This window comes from Stegodyphus dumicola, chromosome 3, assembly GCF_044657685.1.
Source record: "Stegodyphus dumicola isolate Sdum_Otavi_A_Nest chromosome 3, ASM4465768v1".
NCBI classification, from domain to species: domain Eukaryota; kingdom Metazoa; phylum Arthropoda; class Arachnida; order Araneae; family Eresidae; genus Stegodyphus; species Stegodyphus dumicola.
This window is the reverse complement of record NC_140770.1, coordinates 97,162,592-97,179,330: the sequence shown is the minus strand read 5'-3', so window position 1 is coordinate 97,179,330 and position 16,739 is coordinate 97,162,592. Positions and strand designations below refer to the sequence as shown.

The 16,739-nt window shown below is 31.1% G+C and overlaps 1 protein-coding gene across 3 annotated transcripts in view; it reads left to right on the top strand.

The window, feature by feature from the left end:
* LOC118188474 (neuroligin-4, X-linked-like) overlaps positions 1–16,739 on the top strand; it is a 412,431-nt gene that overhangs the window by 302,862 nt on the left and 92,830 nt on the right. For all 3 annotated transcript variants that reach the window (XM_035358904.2, XM_035358902.2, XM_035358903.2), the window contains exon 6: positions 11,209–11,324. In XM_035358904.2, the coding sequence (XP_035214795.1) occupies positions 11,209–11,324 (116 nt within the window). The remainder of the gene's footprint in view (positions 1–11,208; positions 11,325–16,739) is intronic.

The window sequence follows — 16,739 nt, the reverse complement described above, 5'->3', positions numbered from 1 at the left end:
TTTTACTCTTTTTCGAAAGTAAAGCACCGAAGAAATCTTGTTTTCTTTCCGTGAGTATAATATACCTGTTTACTACAACTGAAAAATAATTTTCCCAAGATCGTGAAATGTTATAACATACACTAACATACATATATAACATACAATGAGCAAGACTGTTAAGCATAATTAATACAGATAGGTGCTGCCTATTGCACACTACGTAAACTTATCATTTCAGACTGTGATTTACTTTCATGTATGCATTTCTAAAATATATAAAAGTCAAAAAATAAAACTAGCATGAAATCCTCCTTCAAATACATGTTTTGATGTTATTTTTATCTTCTTACTCTTGCCGCTGCCGTTTTGTATGCTTCAAAATACACTGATTCAAAAAATTGCAAAAAAGGTCTAAGTTATCTGCTTCTGCAGTTTATTCATAGAATCGCAGAATTGCTTTGCATATTACAATGCAGCCAATAGCATTTCTTCTGCACATTTTATATTCATCTTCTTTTCATTTATTCGTCGCCACTTTTTTAATATTATCTGGAAATAAATATTCATTTACATGCAGCTTATTTTATTTACAATTCTTTTATTTGACATTTCTATTAACATGCAGAATCCAGTGACGCATATCTAAAATAATCTTTCAAACTAATCTGAATCAGAGCAATTATTTCATACAAACGTAGAATCTAGTCTTTCAAAGTCAGTTCCAATAATACCTACTAAACAAAAAAGCAAACTTTTTTCAATCAAAACTGCGTATTCAAAAATCTTCAGAGTTGCAATGAAAAAAAAAAAAAAAAATCAAAGATTTGAAGGAAAAAATAATGAAACAAAAAGCATTTGCGCGAAGTTCTTCCTAAGTTTTGAGAATGACAACTAGAACTTATCACAGCCGAATCTAAGCAAAGAAGATAAAAAAAAAAAAAAAAAAAAAATCCAAAATAAAATCGGAGAAAATCTTTGGACTGGAAGATATATAAACTCTCAATGCAGAGTCGATTGAAGCGCTTTAAGTTATCCTAGAGCTCCTGAAGCGGAAAACAATGAATAATACGCGAATTTTTTAAGAAAGAAAAAAAAATCAGCTTAGAATTCATTGCTTTGAATGAAGGCCTTCTTTCTCTTTAGCCTTCTTCATCTTTTGAATAGTAATGACCATTTTGTTTCTTCGAATAGTGGCAAAATGAGAATTTTTCCACTGACTACAGGCTACAAAATAAGAAAAGTATTTACGCTTTCATTCCATTTTGTTTCTTTATGTATATATATTTCTTTGAGCTTTCCTACTTCGTCTCATTTTGCAGCGTAATCAGAATTGAAAGCGGACTTTATTTAGACTAACAGAAATTTTAGATGAGCTCTTTAACTTGCAAATAGAGTAATATTTTAAATCGTATCCAGGCCATTTTTCACCGGTCTCATTATCCCTTTGCTTTCATTTCTGCTCTCAAGTTTAGTAAAAAAGAAAAGAAAGTGTCAAGCAAGGGATTTGGGTTAGAGTCATCTGCAGAAACTTTTGATGAAGTATATTATTGATGAGTTCAAATCAAAACTAAAGAGATTTTAAATGTATAAATATAAAAGCTATAAATAAGACAGTATAAATTATTTCAAAGAAATACAAAGAAATAAACAAGTATAAGTCAGGCAAAATATAACAAATGTTAGGATATAAAAGAATATAATTTAAATTGAAAAGATTTAAGCTTTGAAAATTGGCCTGTTTGTATTCCCATACTACTTGAAAACTGTGTTTCTTTGTTCCTAATTCTCATCTCAACTCTGTCCAAAAGTATGTTGCAATGAAATATAATATAGAAAAGGGCAAAAGATAGCGATGGAATAATTAATACCTAAGTATGAGGCAAGTTAAATTCCTAATCTTAAATTTTATTGTCATAAGATTTATGTTTATATCAGAGGAATAGAGTCGATTCTACGCCTATGGTTGCAAATAGCTTTTCATCTATATTCGTAGTGCCAAGTTTTGAAAGAGGTTTTAGACAGAAACCTGTATTGGACCTTCTCAGCTGTTGGCAATGTAACTGTAGTTTAAACCTTGCAAGCTGCATAGTATTCTGTAAATTGCATTCAAGTTCAAAGTATTCTACAAAGCATACAATTTAATAACTATTTTGTTGTGATTTCACCAGTTGTTGTGGTACTTCTGTGTTTAAATATGCTGAGGATAAAATTTACAGTACTTTAATAAAGTACTCAGCTTAGTACATGCTAGGTTATTATGTAATCTTGCATATCCTTACAGTAATAGATTCTTACATTATTTGTACTGCACTTACAATGATCGTAAACAGTAAACGCCACAGATATTTTTATATGAAGCAGTGACTAATTTTTTAACTGTACACTTGCAACGCCAATTTGCTAAGTGTCTAACCCCGAGTTTTTATATATTACCTTCATAGAAGGCCGTAAGGATAACATTTTCCCACTAATTAAAGTAGGTCGTCCAGCGGCCGAGTGTTAAATTCGCTGAACAGTGGTAGATCGGTCTCACATAAACCAAACTAAATAAAGTAAATGAGCACGTATTTTGTGCATTTATAACAGATTCCAAATAGAAATAACTGACTCAAGTTTGCGAAAGAAAAACTGAAAAAGAGCTATGGAAAATAAATGACGAAAATTTAAAGTTCTGTGCCATCATTTCAGTACCCGTAATTCTTTCTCTCAAGAGCGAATTTTTACATTTGTTATAAACTTATTATTCAGGTTACAAGTTCGCCATTTGTCATATACTTTCGCTTCATATGCGTGATTAAGCTTTAAAACTATTTAATATCTCTTTCATTTATGTATTTATAATTTAACAATTCTTCTAAGATTACTTGAAAGTTCTTTGAAATCAAACTGAGGCTCTCTGAAAATTTATTAGTGTATTCAATGTTAGCCAATTACTTTTAAACATGTCTTAGTGTCAGAATTTATTTTACGTATATTAGCATGAGAAGTTTACCTTTTGGAATAGATAATTGCGAGGTATTTTCTCATTTCTTAGATCTGTGCACAATGCAGTTAATTTGCCTAAATTGCTGCTGTTTGCGTCAGAAATTTACATGAAATATTCACATGCATATTAAAGTTTAAATTAGGAAATTCCAGAAATATTTATGACATTCCCGAAACTTCTAACATAAGTGAAATGATGTAAATATATTTCCCACTTACGTATAAATGAACATAGTATATCTCTTTTGTCTGTTAACATAGGCATGCAACGTTTGTTCTAAATTTAATCATTATTTATTCTTTCACTGTATAGCAAGAATAGTGAAATTTAGTTATTTTAATAGTTCTGTAAAGTCTGTTGTTCCTAATGGTACTTGCATTGATAATTAATTAGATAGCATTGATAATTAATTAGATAGCATTGATAATTAATTAGATAATTAATTGATAATAATTAGATAGTAAAGGTATTGTGTTCTAAAATTCTGTCAGATTTATAATTTCATGTAGTATTTAAGAGACTGTTCTTAATAATGTAATCATTTGGATATCTGATATTTATTTAAAATGACGGAGAAAAGGAATTTTTATGGATGCAAAACTGTGCAAATATATGCTTTTCCTTTCGAAGGTTAGCAGTTAATTCTTCACTTTTATTTATTTATTTTTTGTTTTCATGCTTCATTTTTTAAGACATTTCCTTTTTTCCGTAAAAGTTTTTATCCCACACAAATTTCACAGGGTATGATTTTGAAAACCTTTCCTGTTCGTTCTGTTGCATCACATAAAAGATAGTCTTATGAGTGAACTTTCATGTTCTAGCTAAAACAATTCCGTCAATATATTTTTTAGTTTTCTTTTATTTGCTGTTAGTATTTGAATTGCACAATTTAAGCACGTTTCAAACTAGTTCCTAGTTAAGTGCATTTGTAGTTTTTAAAATGCTATTTTAAATAAACACTTTTGATATTAAAAATATTTTAGCATATTAAAGATTTTACTTTCTCGTGAAATAATAATGAATATAATTATTTAAAGTAACTTACTCAAATTATTAGTATGTTTTGCAATTAGAGTTCATCTAAAACAAATGCAATTAATAAAGCGTCTATCTTAATTATCATAAGCTTATTTTAATAAACTTTGGAACCAATATCTAATAGATGCTGTGTTTAAAATACTGTAATTACATGGGACAAGAATGAAAACCAGAATTTCTTTCCTCAAACTTTTCTTAAATCGCTCTTTCGAAATTATTCTATTGCTGAAAAACGCAGAGAAATGCTACGTACAATACTCCCACAGCTATTAAAAAATAAATAAAATAAAATCACTCCTAACAAGAGTTTGCAAGGAAAAGGTATGATAAAGAATTTCAAGCTAGACAATTACATTTAGGTTGATCTGCGTTTGACTTTTATTGCTGGTATGGGATTTCCGAGTCTCCGAAATGTAATTAGGCTATGTTTCTAGGACGGTTGAAATTCGAAACTAACGAAGGCAATAAAAACGCTGCTTTAGTTGTAAGAAGCGAGATTATCTAGCACTGGGCAGCCGATAAAACACTGTCCGATTTAAATAATGAGCATCATTTGTCTGAGACTACAGTGAAAAAAATATAGCTAATAAAAAAGCATTTTTTCTTTTGTTAAAAATGGAACACAAACGTGGTTCAGATTTTAGAGATTTCTAAGCTAAAGGAAACAATATTATAAACAAAAGGACTGTGCAGCTAATAAATTATAAGCCCCCGTTATGCAAGAAGTAAAATTTGAATCTTTGTTAAGCATTATTTAAGATTTGATTTAGGATTTAATGCAATGCATTTTATTTTAGTGTTTTAGGATTTAATGGTTTTAATCCAATTTATTTTAGGATTTAATTTAATAATTTAATATGGTTGCGTTCTACGCGTTGGTGGATTTGGAGTGATTGATAATTACACTTGTTGAAGAATCAAAACACAATTTATTTACCACTCTTATATAAGACAGTTCCAAAAACACGTTTACACACGTCGAAAAACTAGGACAAACACGCTGAAATAATCAGCAGCACAGCCTTCAGGTTATAACGGTGAATACAGCTTCACGGCAAAGCGCTATAGTACAGCTCCCGACGTTGTCAATCTCTCTCATCCTAATCTCTGAGCTCACGACACTACTCTCTGCTCGTACATGCAGGGTATATATAGCTTTAACCTACCTTCCAGTATATTCCCTAGAAAACCGTTAAGAATGCTTTCTTGAATGTTCTCGCTCCGTCTATGGCATATCGCCAATTCTGTCGCCAAATATCGTGAAATGTTCAATTCCGAGCAAATCTGACAACACAGCCTTTCCCTGACACATTCTGGCAACTTCAATATCGCTTTGCGGGAAAGCTATCTGACAACTCAGCAAATGAGCATTCCGCAACAGTATTTTAGAAATAATAAATCTTGCTTTAAAATCCAAACCTTTGTATGAATCAAAATCAATTTAAATATCAAAATAAGCTGAAAGAAGCATTTTTTTAAAAATTAGAAGTACATAATGCTATTTTTAACTTCTGCTGGACAATTTCTCCAAAGGTTATGGATTCGAAATCTAGGACTAAACATTTCCACTTTCACTGTCGAATAAATATTTCGAAATGTGTCACTTTTAAAAATCTCATAGCTTTGTAATCCGTCTTTTAATGCAGAGTTTGATATTTCAAACTATGCGAGCCATGAGGGCGTATATCGTTCTTTCTCAAAAACTTTTCAAATCCTTCTTGACATTTCCTTCTATTGTAAGGAGAGATTTGAATTTCTGTTTCTGCATATCTTACGTTCAAATGGCTTTTCATATAATCAAACTTTGCTTAAAGATATGAGAAAAATATAATTAAATAAGTCATCTTAAAATGTGTAAAGTTTGAAAACCAAAAATGACCACCAATTCAAAAGGTTTTTTTTTTTTTTTAACTAAATTTTTTAATAAATTCCCTTTTATGATATTAATTTAGTTCTTTTATAATTATTTTTTCCTCGAACAGATGCTATTCCATATGTAAAGGATTCAATTTAAGATACTAAAATTTTTATGAGAAAAACTATGTCATATGATATCAATAAGTTAGCTAATGCAGCACAATGATCATGAAATTATAAACAAATATAACTACAGTAATAAGATACTCTTACGCGTCAGTATTTGAACTCTTCTGCATACTGATAATAATTAAGTTGAGTTTGGCAACAGAAGTGAAAACCTGACAAATAATTTATATCAACGTTTATTTCTTGCTAAAAATGGAGAAATTGTCTATTTCTTCGCGCGTTACGCCTGTTCAGCATATGGTTATCCCATACAAGCTCCAAATCTGATCTGGATAATATTTATATCGCATTATCTCTCTCAATGTGATTACGCATGTGACAACCCAAAGTACCTTAAGGAGCACTTCAGGTGATAATTTTCTTGGTTCGATGGGTGTCACGATCCTGGAGCTCCAGGGAACCCTTCTCTTTCATTTCCCTTTCTCTTATTAGCTTTAACTTTCTCCATTATGATTTTTCTCTTTAAAGATTGAGGCTGGTCAAGAGGTACCGTTACATTCTTTGTTTGTAAACTTAAATTATGAGAAAACTGTCAATGTCTTTGCCGCGCGTGAAGACCCCTGTTGTTGAGAAAACAGGATCTGACAAATGACAGGCAAATTACTGCCGCAACATGCTGCTTTAGCCTCTACCTTAGTTAAACGGAAGGCACTTAATTGTCCTTACGAGTGTCAATCGTCTGGACGTCGGAACTTAGTGCTTCACTGGTGGCCATGTGGTCAAGATCGGCATTTTCGCCTTTTTAAGATTCAAATCAGCATTAATCACTTTGTTTACAGTTGATACTTAGCATTTTAATGATTATGCAACTGTCCTTTGAATTCGAAGATTTTCTTTTACCATTAAATTCTTACCCTTATAACATTTCGTTTTTCCCTTGAATATATATTTTGAAAATGTTTTCTCATGGAAGCCAGACTAAATTAGCAACATGCGAATTAACTCATGACCTAAATGCGAATAAATTCCTTCGAAAAGAGCACAAGCGTAGCCTTCCTTCCATTGTTTTTTTAAAAGCACTATTTTACATGAAAACAAAATTCAAATATTAGACGATAATTTACACTTTCAAAAATATAATTGCAGTTAAAAAAATTTCAAGCAGGCGATTTTTTATAGCCGCCTAGAAATAGAGGAATTGATATCTCCTTTGCTTATATCCGTGCTGATCGCGGTTTCTATGGAAACGAAAGAGCTGATTTCTTAGCTAAAGATTCATTAAATTTACCCATTGATATCAACATCAGCATTCCAAAGAGCTGTTGGAAGTTTTTTCATTATAAAAAGCTTTTAGCTAAGTGGAGTGAGAAATATATTTCAACTTGTAATGCTGAGGTCACTAAAACGTTCTTTCCTTCTATTTACCATAGACTGCATTCCGTGTCTTTCCTCTCTTTAAATTTTAAAGTTTGTCAATTTTTATCTGATCAGGGTAAATTTGCAAGTTAGCTGTTTCGTTTTAATCTACGATCAAGCATATTATGTGAATGTTCAAGAAGAGTGCCTCAGGATGTGGAAAATTTGATTTTTTCATGCCCTAAATTGGATGGCCCTAGATTGTGCTTGCAGAACGATTTGAAAATGTTTGGAGTGACTTGGCCAGTGAACTTATCTGTTTTCGTGAAGTTCCGCCTGCTGTTCTCTGCTTTGTGTTCGTTCTATTTATGCATGTAACTTTAAATGATTTAGTTAACTTACATCCGTAAGCCTCGTGTTGTACATATGTGGTGCATTTTATTATAAATAATATTCTTTAAACATTGAAAATCACTGAAAGATCACTCAGTAATATAAAAAATATGTTATTATTTAAATAAAATAAGCCATTGATATAAACAAAAAATATTTGAGTAATAATTAACATTTACGTAATAAATCCCTTTTTGAAATGTGACGTCAAAATACATTCTAGAATATAAAGCAAAATAATTTGCTGTAAGAGCATTTAGTAGTTTATCAGAAATATTTCCTTTATTTCGTGACAAATGAAATGGTGTAACTTAGAATGAATTAGCCCAAAATGTTTTCTTTCACAAAAATATAAATGATGTTACTACGCGTTATAAAATATGTTTTGGCTAGCGCATTTAGTGATAGCAGTTTAAATCAGAACAAAAAGACGAATTACAATATAATAATATCGATTATTTTCTTGCAAATAGTTTCAGGTCAATAGTATTGACAGGAAGAGAACAGATGAGTATAAAATTAGCTGCCGGAAAGGAAAGTGCTGGCAACAGAAACACAAAGTTTGGTAAATTACGAAAAATAACAACCTTTCTTGGCAGGTAAAAGTCTCTTTGGCTTTACCAGTATTCGTAGACTGAAAACTGCTCTAACAATTTGATCTAGTCATTTACACATGCTTGTTAAATTCTTCTACACCAGGTCCTTTCATAAACAATTAATATGTCGACAGCAGTGAATAAATTTCTTTCAATAAATTCAATTTAAAATTAACAACGGTTTTGTAAATACATTATATGAACTCCGAAAGCAACAGAGAGCTCTTTTTGTCCATGAATAAACAGATGTCATGTTATTTAGAAAAAAAAAAAAAAAAAAAAAAAAAAAACTTAAATAGTTGAAAATAAAAAAAGAAATCTGAAAAATTTCAGATTTTAAATTACGTCCAAAGGGTTTTTTTTAACGTTTTGTGTGTTATCTTCATTTATTAAATATCATGTTCTACGTACTCAAACTTTAAAATTCAGTTCAACAGCAGTATCGCAAATTAATTTAAAATGAACATATCTTTAGAATTTATGATACAGTGTCTCGTACGCTGGAGATAAAAATGTTTTTTTTCGTACAGTGTTGCCATTGTTCGCTTTGAAATCGTTTGGTGTTTTAATCAAAAATTAGTTGAAGTGTTACAAAATATGAAATCCATAATAAAAAAATTTCAAATTCAAATTAGGGCTTCCACATGCCCATATTCAATGAAAGATTACGTTATTCAAATTTTGATGGCTCTAGTTACTGTTGTTTTATCACAATCGAGAAACATATATACATTTATGAAGCTTCTTCATTATTTAATTTCTTTAAATATAAGAGAGGACGATAATATATGGTGGCAACTATTTGAAAAGTGATACAACCTTTTAAAGTTGTAGAGTCATTAGGAATTTTGGAAGCCGGAGAGATTAAAAATTAGCAACCGCCTTCGCCGGGAATCGAACCACGGACCTCTGGAATACCGGTCCAACGTGCAGAATCACTACACGACGAAGGTACGCTAGGAAAGCGGGAGAAATACCTTATAAAGTTTTCAACGCAAAATGCCAAAACGAAATTAATAATCCTTCAGGGCATGTTTGCCTTTGGACTAAAAAATAATGTTGTTGCAAAGAGTCGCAAAGCGTTTTGCGGAAGGAAATAGGAAAGAATAAATTAAAAAATTGCATGACAATGGAAAAAATAGTTTGTTATGGGGGAAAAATATTGTAAGGAATTGATTTCTTCAGAGTGATTTTGATGAATATGGAAGGTTTTGAGAAAATTTAATTCACAAACAGCAGACATTTTTGAATATTTTAGTGAAAACAAAATAAAATTTAATATAAAATAAGCAATGATTAAGCTTATGGTAATCTAATAGTGTAGTGGCCGATCGCTAAATTCGCTGAACACTAGTAGTTCTAACCTGGTTTCAGTTCTAGGCGAATGGGCTGGCTGTATGTGCGTTTTTGTGGTAACCGCTTGTATGTAATATAAGGATATAAGATAATTTATTAGTGCATTTACATTTAGAGGAAACAGAATATGACGCTACTTAACCATCTTTTTTTTTCTGAGCGAGATTAGAAATCAATTATTTATTATTGTATTGTTTCATGTAATACTATGACTGATTAAAGACTCGACTGAGTCTCTCAGCTTCCTTATCATGGCATTCTAATCACGCAAAATAAATTTATATTAATATTACAATTTATCGAAGAAACTGTTGCATTTCGTTTCGCAAATAATTCAAAATGGTCAATAAGAAATAATACCTAGTGAAGAAAAAACTTTTATTTTTGCTCACCACACATTTCATATGTTAAAAAATTAACCGTTTATTTAGAATATATTAAGAAAAACTAAATGACAACATTAAGTTAAAATAACAACTGTGTTTTCTTTCCTTTTTTGGGGGGGACCGTGCACCATATTTAATTAGGACTTTGACTAGATGGATCAAATACCTAAAGCTTGGCTTAGTATGGTTTTCAAAGAGAAAAGGTTTAGCGTTTAAAACTATGGAGGAACTCACCTTTTCTTCAGTCATTAAAATCATTTCCCTCAAGGATAAAAAACTAGTACTTTTTTAAATTAAAAGATGAAAGAAAATACTAAAATTCTATATTGAACGTATAAAGTATTTTTCCCACTTTCCTACCGTGCTTTCGTGGTGTAGTGGTTCTGCACGCTGGGCTGGTATTCCAGAGGTCCGTGTTTCGCTTCCCGGCCTAGGCGATTGCTCATTTTTCATCTCTCTGTCTTTTCCAACTTATCTAATGTCTCTACAGTGGCGCCCGAACTAAAAGGGTGTTGGATGGTGATTCTCCACACCCAGAATTCGCCAAATGGGTCCCCTAAAAACTCCAGTCGCCTTTTAAAAAGGGGAGCATATAAGGTATTTCGCTCGCTTTCCTAGGGTGCCTACGTGGTGTAGTGGTCCTGTGGGCCGGTATTCCAGAAGTCCGTGGTTCGATTCCCGGCGAGGGAAGGTGACTGCTCATTTTTCACATCTCTGGCTTTTCCAATTAACCTAATATCCCTACAAACAAATATTCTAATGCATGTTACTTAAGTATAACAATTTAATTCTGGATTTAAGTCAACTGACTTGAGAAAAACAACAGTCCTTTGCAAATTCTGTGTATACAAACAAAGAGAGTGACTACTAAAAATAATTTCTTTTAATAAATTTGATTTAAAAATTACTGTTTATAGCAAAACATTGAAGAAGGATTATTAATACAGAAATTAGTTTGATTATCTTTATTGTCCATTTAATATTTAAACAAAAGATGTTTGTGGGGAATTTATATATATTTATGTTTGTCTGTGTTATGAATCATTTTATTCATTCATAATTTAATAATAATTCCAACAAATAAAAAAAATCTGCCTGTCCTTCATTTTTTTTAAATTTCAAATTTCAGAAACCCGGCATTATCTCCTCATAGTAGAGACGCACATCTGGATAGTAGCACAGCAAAATACTTCAAAAATGCTTGGCCATTGTACGAGCCGGTGCAGCAGAAATATATAAGTATATGTAAGTAGAATACCATCTCTATTTAAAATTTTAAATAAACTATTTTAATATAGTAAAGCTATAAAAGTCCATAAAGGAATTTTTTGCATTGTTATAAATATGTTTAATCAAAGTGTTACATAATTTTACCAAGTGCAGGTAAACAGATGAAGGATTGTTGCCTTAAATTTGCAGCTTACCTTTAAAATAAATAAGCTGTACTAAGAAACAAATTAGAGAAATACAAATACCTGCATTTTATGAAATAATATGAAAAATGCTTTTGCATTAAATTTCTTATAAGTAGTAAACGCTGTGTTTTTAATTGTTTGAAAAATTGATTTTGCTTAGAAAATGAGCTTGCTTCTTAAAAACTTTATCTTAGATCATGCATGATATTTGTCGCTATGGTAGAAAATTTTTCATTGATTTTTAACCTGGTTCTTCCTTTTTTTTTCAAAAAATCCAATGCGATATTCAATTCAGTTTTTTTATTGTACTTTGAAACGATTTCTCGCGCATTCTTCCTTTTGCACTATTCCTGGTTCCTGATTCCTATTCCTTTTGCACTATTCCTGCTACAGAAAACTTGGTTCTTCTTTTTGTTTTTCAAAAAATCCAATGCGATATTCAATGCAGTTTTTTTTTTTTTTTTCAAATGTACTTTGAAACGATTTCTCGCGCATACTTCATCTACGAAAATGCTAGAAATTTCACAATTTTAGTGGTTACATCATTATATAAAGAGGAAATAATCTTTTAAAAGAAATTTATATCAAATCTTCAACATAATTTCTGATTTGGGGTGAATTTTGGAAAATCACTCCTTTCTATTATAAACTGTAAAAAAGTGGGAGGTATAGATATAAAGGATTAAAGATGGTTTATTGCGTGGATATAACTTAATAGGGCTTTAATGCACAGGTGGAAGGATGATACTTGCAGACAGACGTAGCTACAGATTCAACAATAGTTTTATAATTGGAGAAAGCCAATTCTTAAGACGCATCATTAGACGCCTATAATGATTAGCATCATTATAGGCGCAATATGCACCCCACATTTTTGGAAAACTGAATATATCACGATACAATGGACAGAACAGAGAAATGAACAGTGACATGTGTTGGCCAGAGCGAAATAAAGCGCAAAGTGAATGTATTCAGAAAAAACGTTAAAAGAGAGAAGTCGACATTTCCGGGAATAACTGAAATTATTAATCTGATTGGATGAGAGGTGTGTGCATTGCTATGCTACGTACCATAATATGATGCAGATTAATTTTGAAATGACGTTTTGTATATTAATAGATTATAAACAGTTACTATTTACAGGACAGGGAAGAAAAATGCCCAAATTAAGAATAAAAGAGGACTCTCTCCAATTAAAATTAAACGTTTGCTGTCATATTTTTAAAATATTTTATATATATGTATATATTTGTATATGTGTGTGTGAAAATGTATGCGTGTTAAACATAAAAAATAGGTAAACCTAAATTATAAATTAAATTAGCAATAACACCTTAATACTTCATTTTAATTTGGGTGTTTCTCTCTGATTAAAATTAACCATTTATTAAAATAAACGTTTCTTTACTGCATCATTTCTAGATTGCTCCAAATCAGATGACTTTACCATAACACTCTAAATAAAATAACATACGTAAGCCTTCAGCCAATAATAATTTTAGAACTTTATTAATTATTGAATCAAAATTAAATCGAATTCAAAACTAACCCATTCTGAAGTAAGATTCATTCTGAATTACATATTTACTCTATGCACCTTATCCTAGCTATAACACTTCTGTGCCTTTGTTCTTACAAAAACGATATCGAAAATGTAAATGGTACGTCCTAAAACGGGCCAATTGATCAGTTCAAATTATTTATGGCTGAAAAATATTTAACTGAAATAAAGTGAATATTTAATATTTGCCATGACTGCAAACTTTTGTTATTTTGTGCTCAAAATGTGTTTACGTCTGTATGTATGTGTGTATGTATAATAAAAACAGAAAACGACGTACCACGTAGATGGCTCAGAACGTAGTAGACCCAATACGGAAGTGGAATAATATTAATTGCGTAGTATTATCGCGGCTAAAATATCGAATTCGTACGTGATTGCGAAAATTGGCAGCCGAGTAATATTAAATATTCATTTTTATTGCAATTGACAATTGTGGCCACAATTTAATTGGCAATCTAATCGTGTGTTTTTCGAGACTAATTAAATTTTTTATACTACTGCTATGGTAAGAAAGCATAGCGAAATACAGTCCAAGCAGCGCAGAAGTTGAAGCTAAGCTTGCGCATTTATGCAATATGGAAGATCGCCAAGAGGAAAGTTTTGGAGATTTCAATTCTCGATATTTTGTGCTTAAGTTCTGAATGATCTACGTCATCAGCGTTACGCAAGCCGTGTGATATAGATTTATCTAGAAATGACGCAGTCTAGAAATTTTATTAATTTTTTTAGAATAAATAGGAAATAACCAAATGCAAAAGGAGGATTTAAAAGGGTATTAGTTAATTAAAATTTACAAAATAGGTTTCCGCATTAGGAAATGAAACTATAAATATTTATAATATACATATGATATAATGGAATCTTTTTAAGCACAAGAAAAGTCGATGTGGCATTTGATGATCATCAGTGCAGTACTTTCGTAATGATATGCTTTGGGTTAACCGTTATAATTTGCCTATGTATCTTCTGAGAATAGTGCAAAATTATATAGAGCATGTAGAGACATTAGGTTAATTGGAAAAAACGGAGAGATGAAAAATGAAGAAACGCCTTCGCCGGGAATCGAACCACGGACCTCTGGAATACCGGCCCAGCGTGCAGAAACACTACACCACGAAGGCACGCTAGGAAAGCAGGAGAAATACCTTATAAGCAAAGATGTTTTTGATGAAGATTGAAGTTTTATATTCTCAAAATATTTTGGTTAAGGTTTTACTAAGAAGAGATGAATGCATATAATAATATCATATAATCAATCTTTAATGAGTTCATGTTATATCAAAATTATGAAAAACATCATATCAGGCCAGGAGACTCTTCTCTTTCAATTAAATAAATGAATAAATATGTTTTTGAATTATATTCAACGAGTGATTACTCATAAGCATTTTTCTGATTAATATCATATTGATATTTTCAAAGATTATGAAACGATTTTTTACAAAACAATTTTCGGCCTTACAATATAGCGGTTTCGCAAATCTTCAATTTTCTGAGCAATGGCCATTATGTAGATGCTAAGGGTCATTAAGTAAATTGCGAATTCGTTTTAGAATGCTTAAATTCTTGATCCCTATGGAATTTAATTAAAGTTCTATATACGTTTTTGTGGCATTAGTGTTATTCAAATGCATACGCAATATTCAGCATTATTAAAGGTTTTTTAAACAAGCGTGAAATTGTTTTGAATTTTGTCTTAACTTTGAAATCAAATTTCAGTGCAAATACCTTTTGCTTCAGTTTTTCTTCTTACCTTTTTACGAAGATATTTTTACGATATGTTATCTTTGTGCTATTCAGGCATCCCTTTTTATTAAAAAAGACTAATTCGTAAAATTTCCACACTACAAATAAGATTTTCATAAATTCTTGCAAAAAATTATTTTTATATTTACATATGTATTAAAATGTTTTTATCGATTTGAAATGTTTTACCTCTTTATAAGCTGAAATATGAAAGATAATTTCTCAATATTTCGTAACTTTTCTTTTTAGCGACAAATATGTCATTAAACACTTTCAACTTGTTTTTGTCTTATGTTTGTTTTCAATTTTATGATTAAGTTTTGAGATTTTGCCAAAGTTATATGCTTCCTTGTGTTCTGGCACCTTTGGGATGAATTTAAGTTCTTTTCTTTAAACGAGGCATAACTATTTTATTTAATTTGATCATAAAAGAAAACTTTATATATTTTCAGCTCATTGAGAATGTAAGTGCAAAATAAATATCTATGTGCAAAGGAATCAAGAATTAGAGTTAAACAATGAAGAATAAACTGATAAGTAAAGTAACTAATTAAGAGATCTGTGAGAGATTTGTATCGTCTTGTGAACATGACAGAACAAACTGACAAGCATCCAAGCTTAATACTCCATCTAATGCAAAATATTTAAATTTAGGGTTTGTTACAAAAAGTCTAGAGTTTTGTCGACATTTTCTCTTCCACATATATTAAACCACAACGTTACTATTAGATTTCAAAAGACCCTAGGGTTTAACAGCAAGTCCTTTTAAAATGAGCTTACAGAAGTTTAAACTTGTTCCGAAATTATAAATCCGCCATAGGCTGAGCGGTATAAACTCGTCGTCTCCAATTAGCATGAAGTAGTAAAATAGAATTTTAGCCTGAAAATTAACATATCCTCCGTCATTCTGTAAAAGGACGAGATTCATCTGTCGACAAACAAAAGAGTTGATTTGGTAAATTAACCGTTTGTGGAACATGTGCAATTTAATGGGGATTTCGTAAAAGGGGATTAGGGCCTCGAATGACTCTCACTTCTTCGGTGAAAGGAGAGAGGATTTAGGAGGAGATTATTTATAATCGCCCGGCAATTGGAAGACTCAGAGGTAATGACGATGAGTTTCTTAAGACTTTTGGGCTGGAATTTATTCGCTGCAAGGACTGCGAAGTGTCCTGAGAGAGTGGTTTCAGCCCAATTTTTGGGATGTTCTGAGTCATTCCCTTTTCCTTGTGGTGAATCGGAATTGCCAATAAAGATTATTACATCACTTTGGAAGAGCTTGGAAGTTTATTTTCCTCTCTTAATGTGTAAACGGCTTAAAACTAAACAACTTCTTACTGAGAAAAGTTGTTTCTTACAGAAATCTTTCCTAATAGGAAGAATATCTCAGATTGAGGTTGGGAACGAAATAAATGAATGCTTTACTGGAAATTAGAGAAGGAAATTATTAATATCTAATTGCGTAACATTAATGTAAAGAAATAAAATATTATTTCCTATATAATTTATAAAGAAAGATGAACATCGGAAATCTAAGTTTTCATTTGCGAGATACAAGTATCCTCTTTTAGATTAATGTTAACACTACTGAGCCTTTTTTTACGGCCTACCCACCAAAAGGCAGAATCACTGAGCTCCGATTGTTCGACTCTAATTACAGTCCTAGAAAAGTAACGAAATGTGAGAGTATTTTCGCGTTTTCTTTATGCGCAACATGAATAATATTCTGTTTCTCTTATAAAGATCTAATCAAAAGTATATCTTTCTTAGGCAGACAGACATTGTGTCATTTGTCATAATCCAAATAATCCGTTCTATATCTTTAGACCCTTGCTTTTGATATTGTTTCTGCCATGGCTTTTATTGAATGAATAAAAATAATGAGATACAAGAAGTTCTAACAACCCCAGGTTCTTAAACCATTACTTGCTAAAT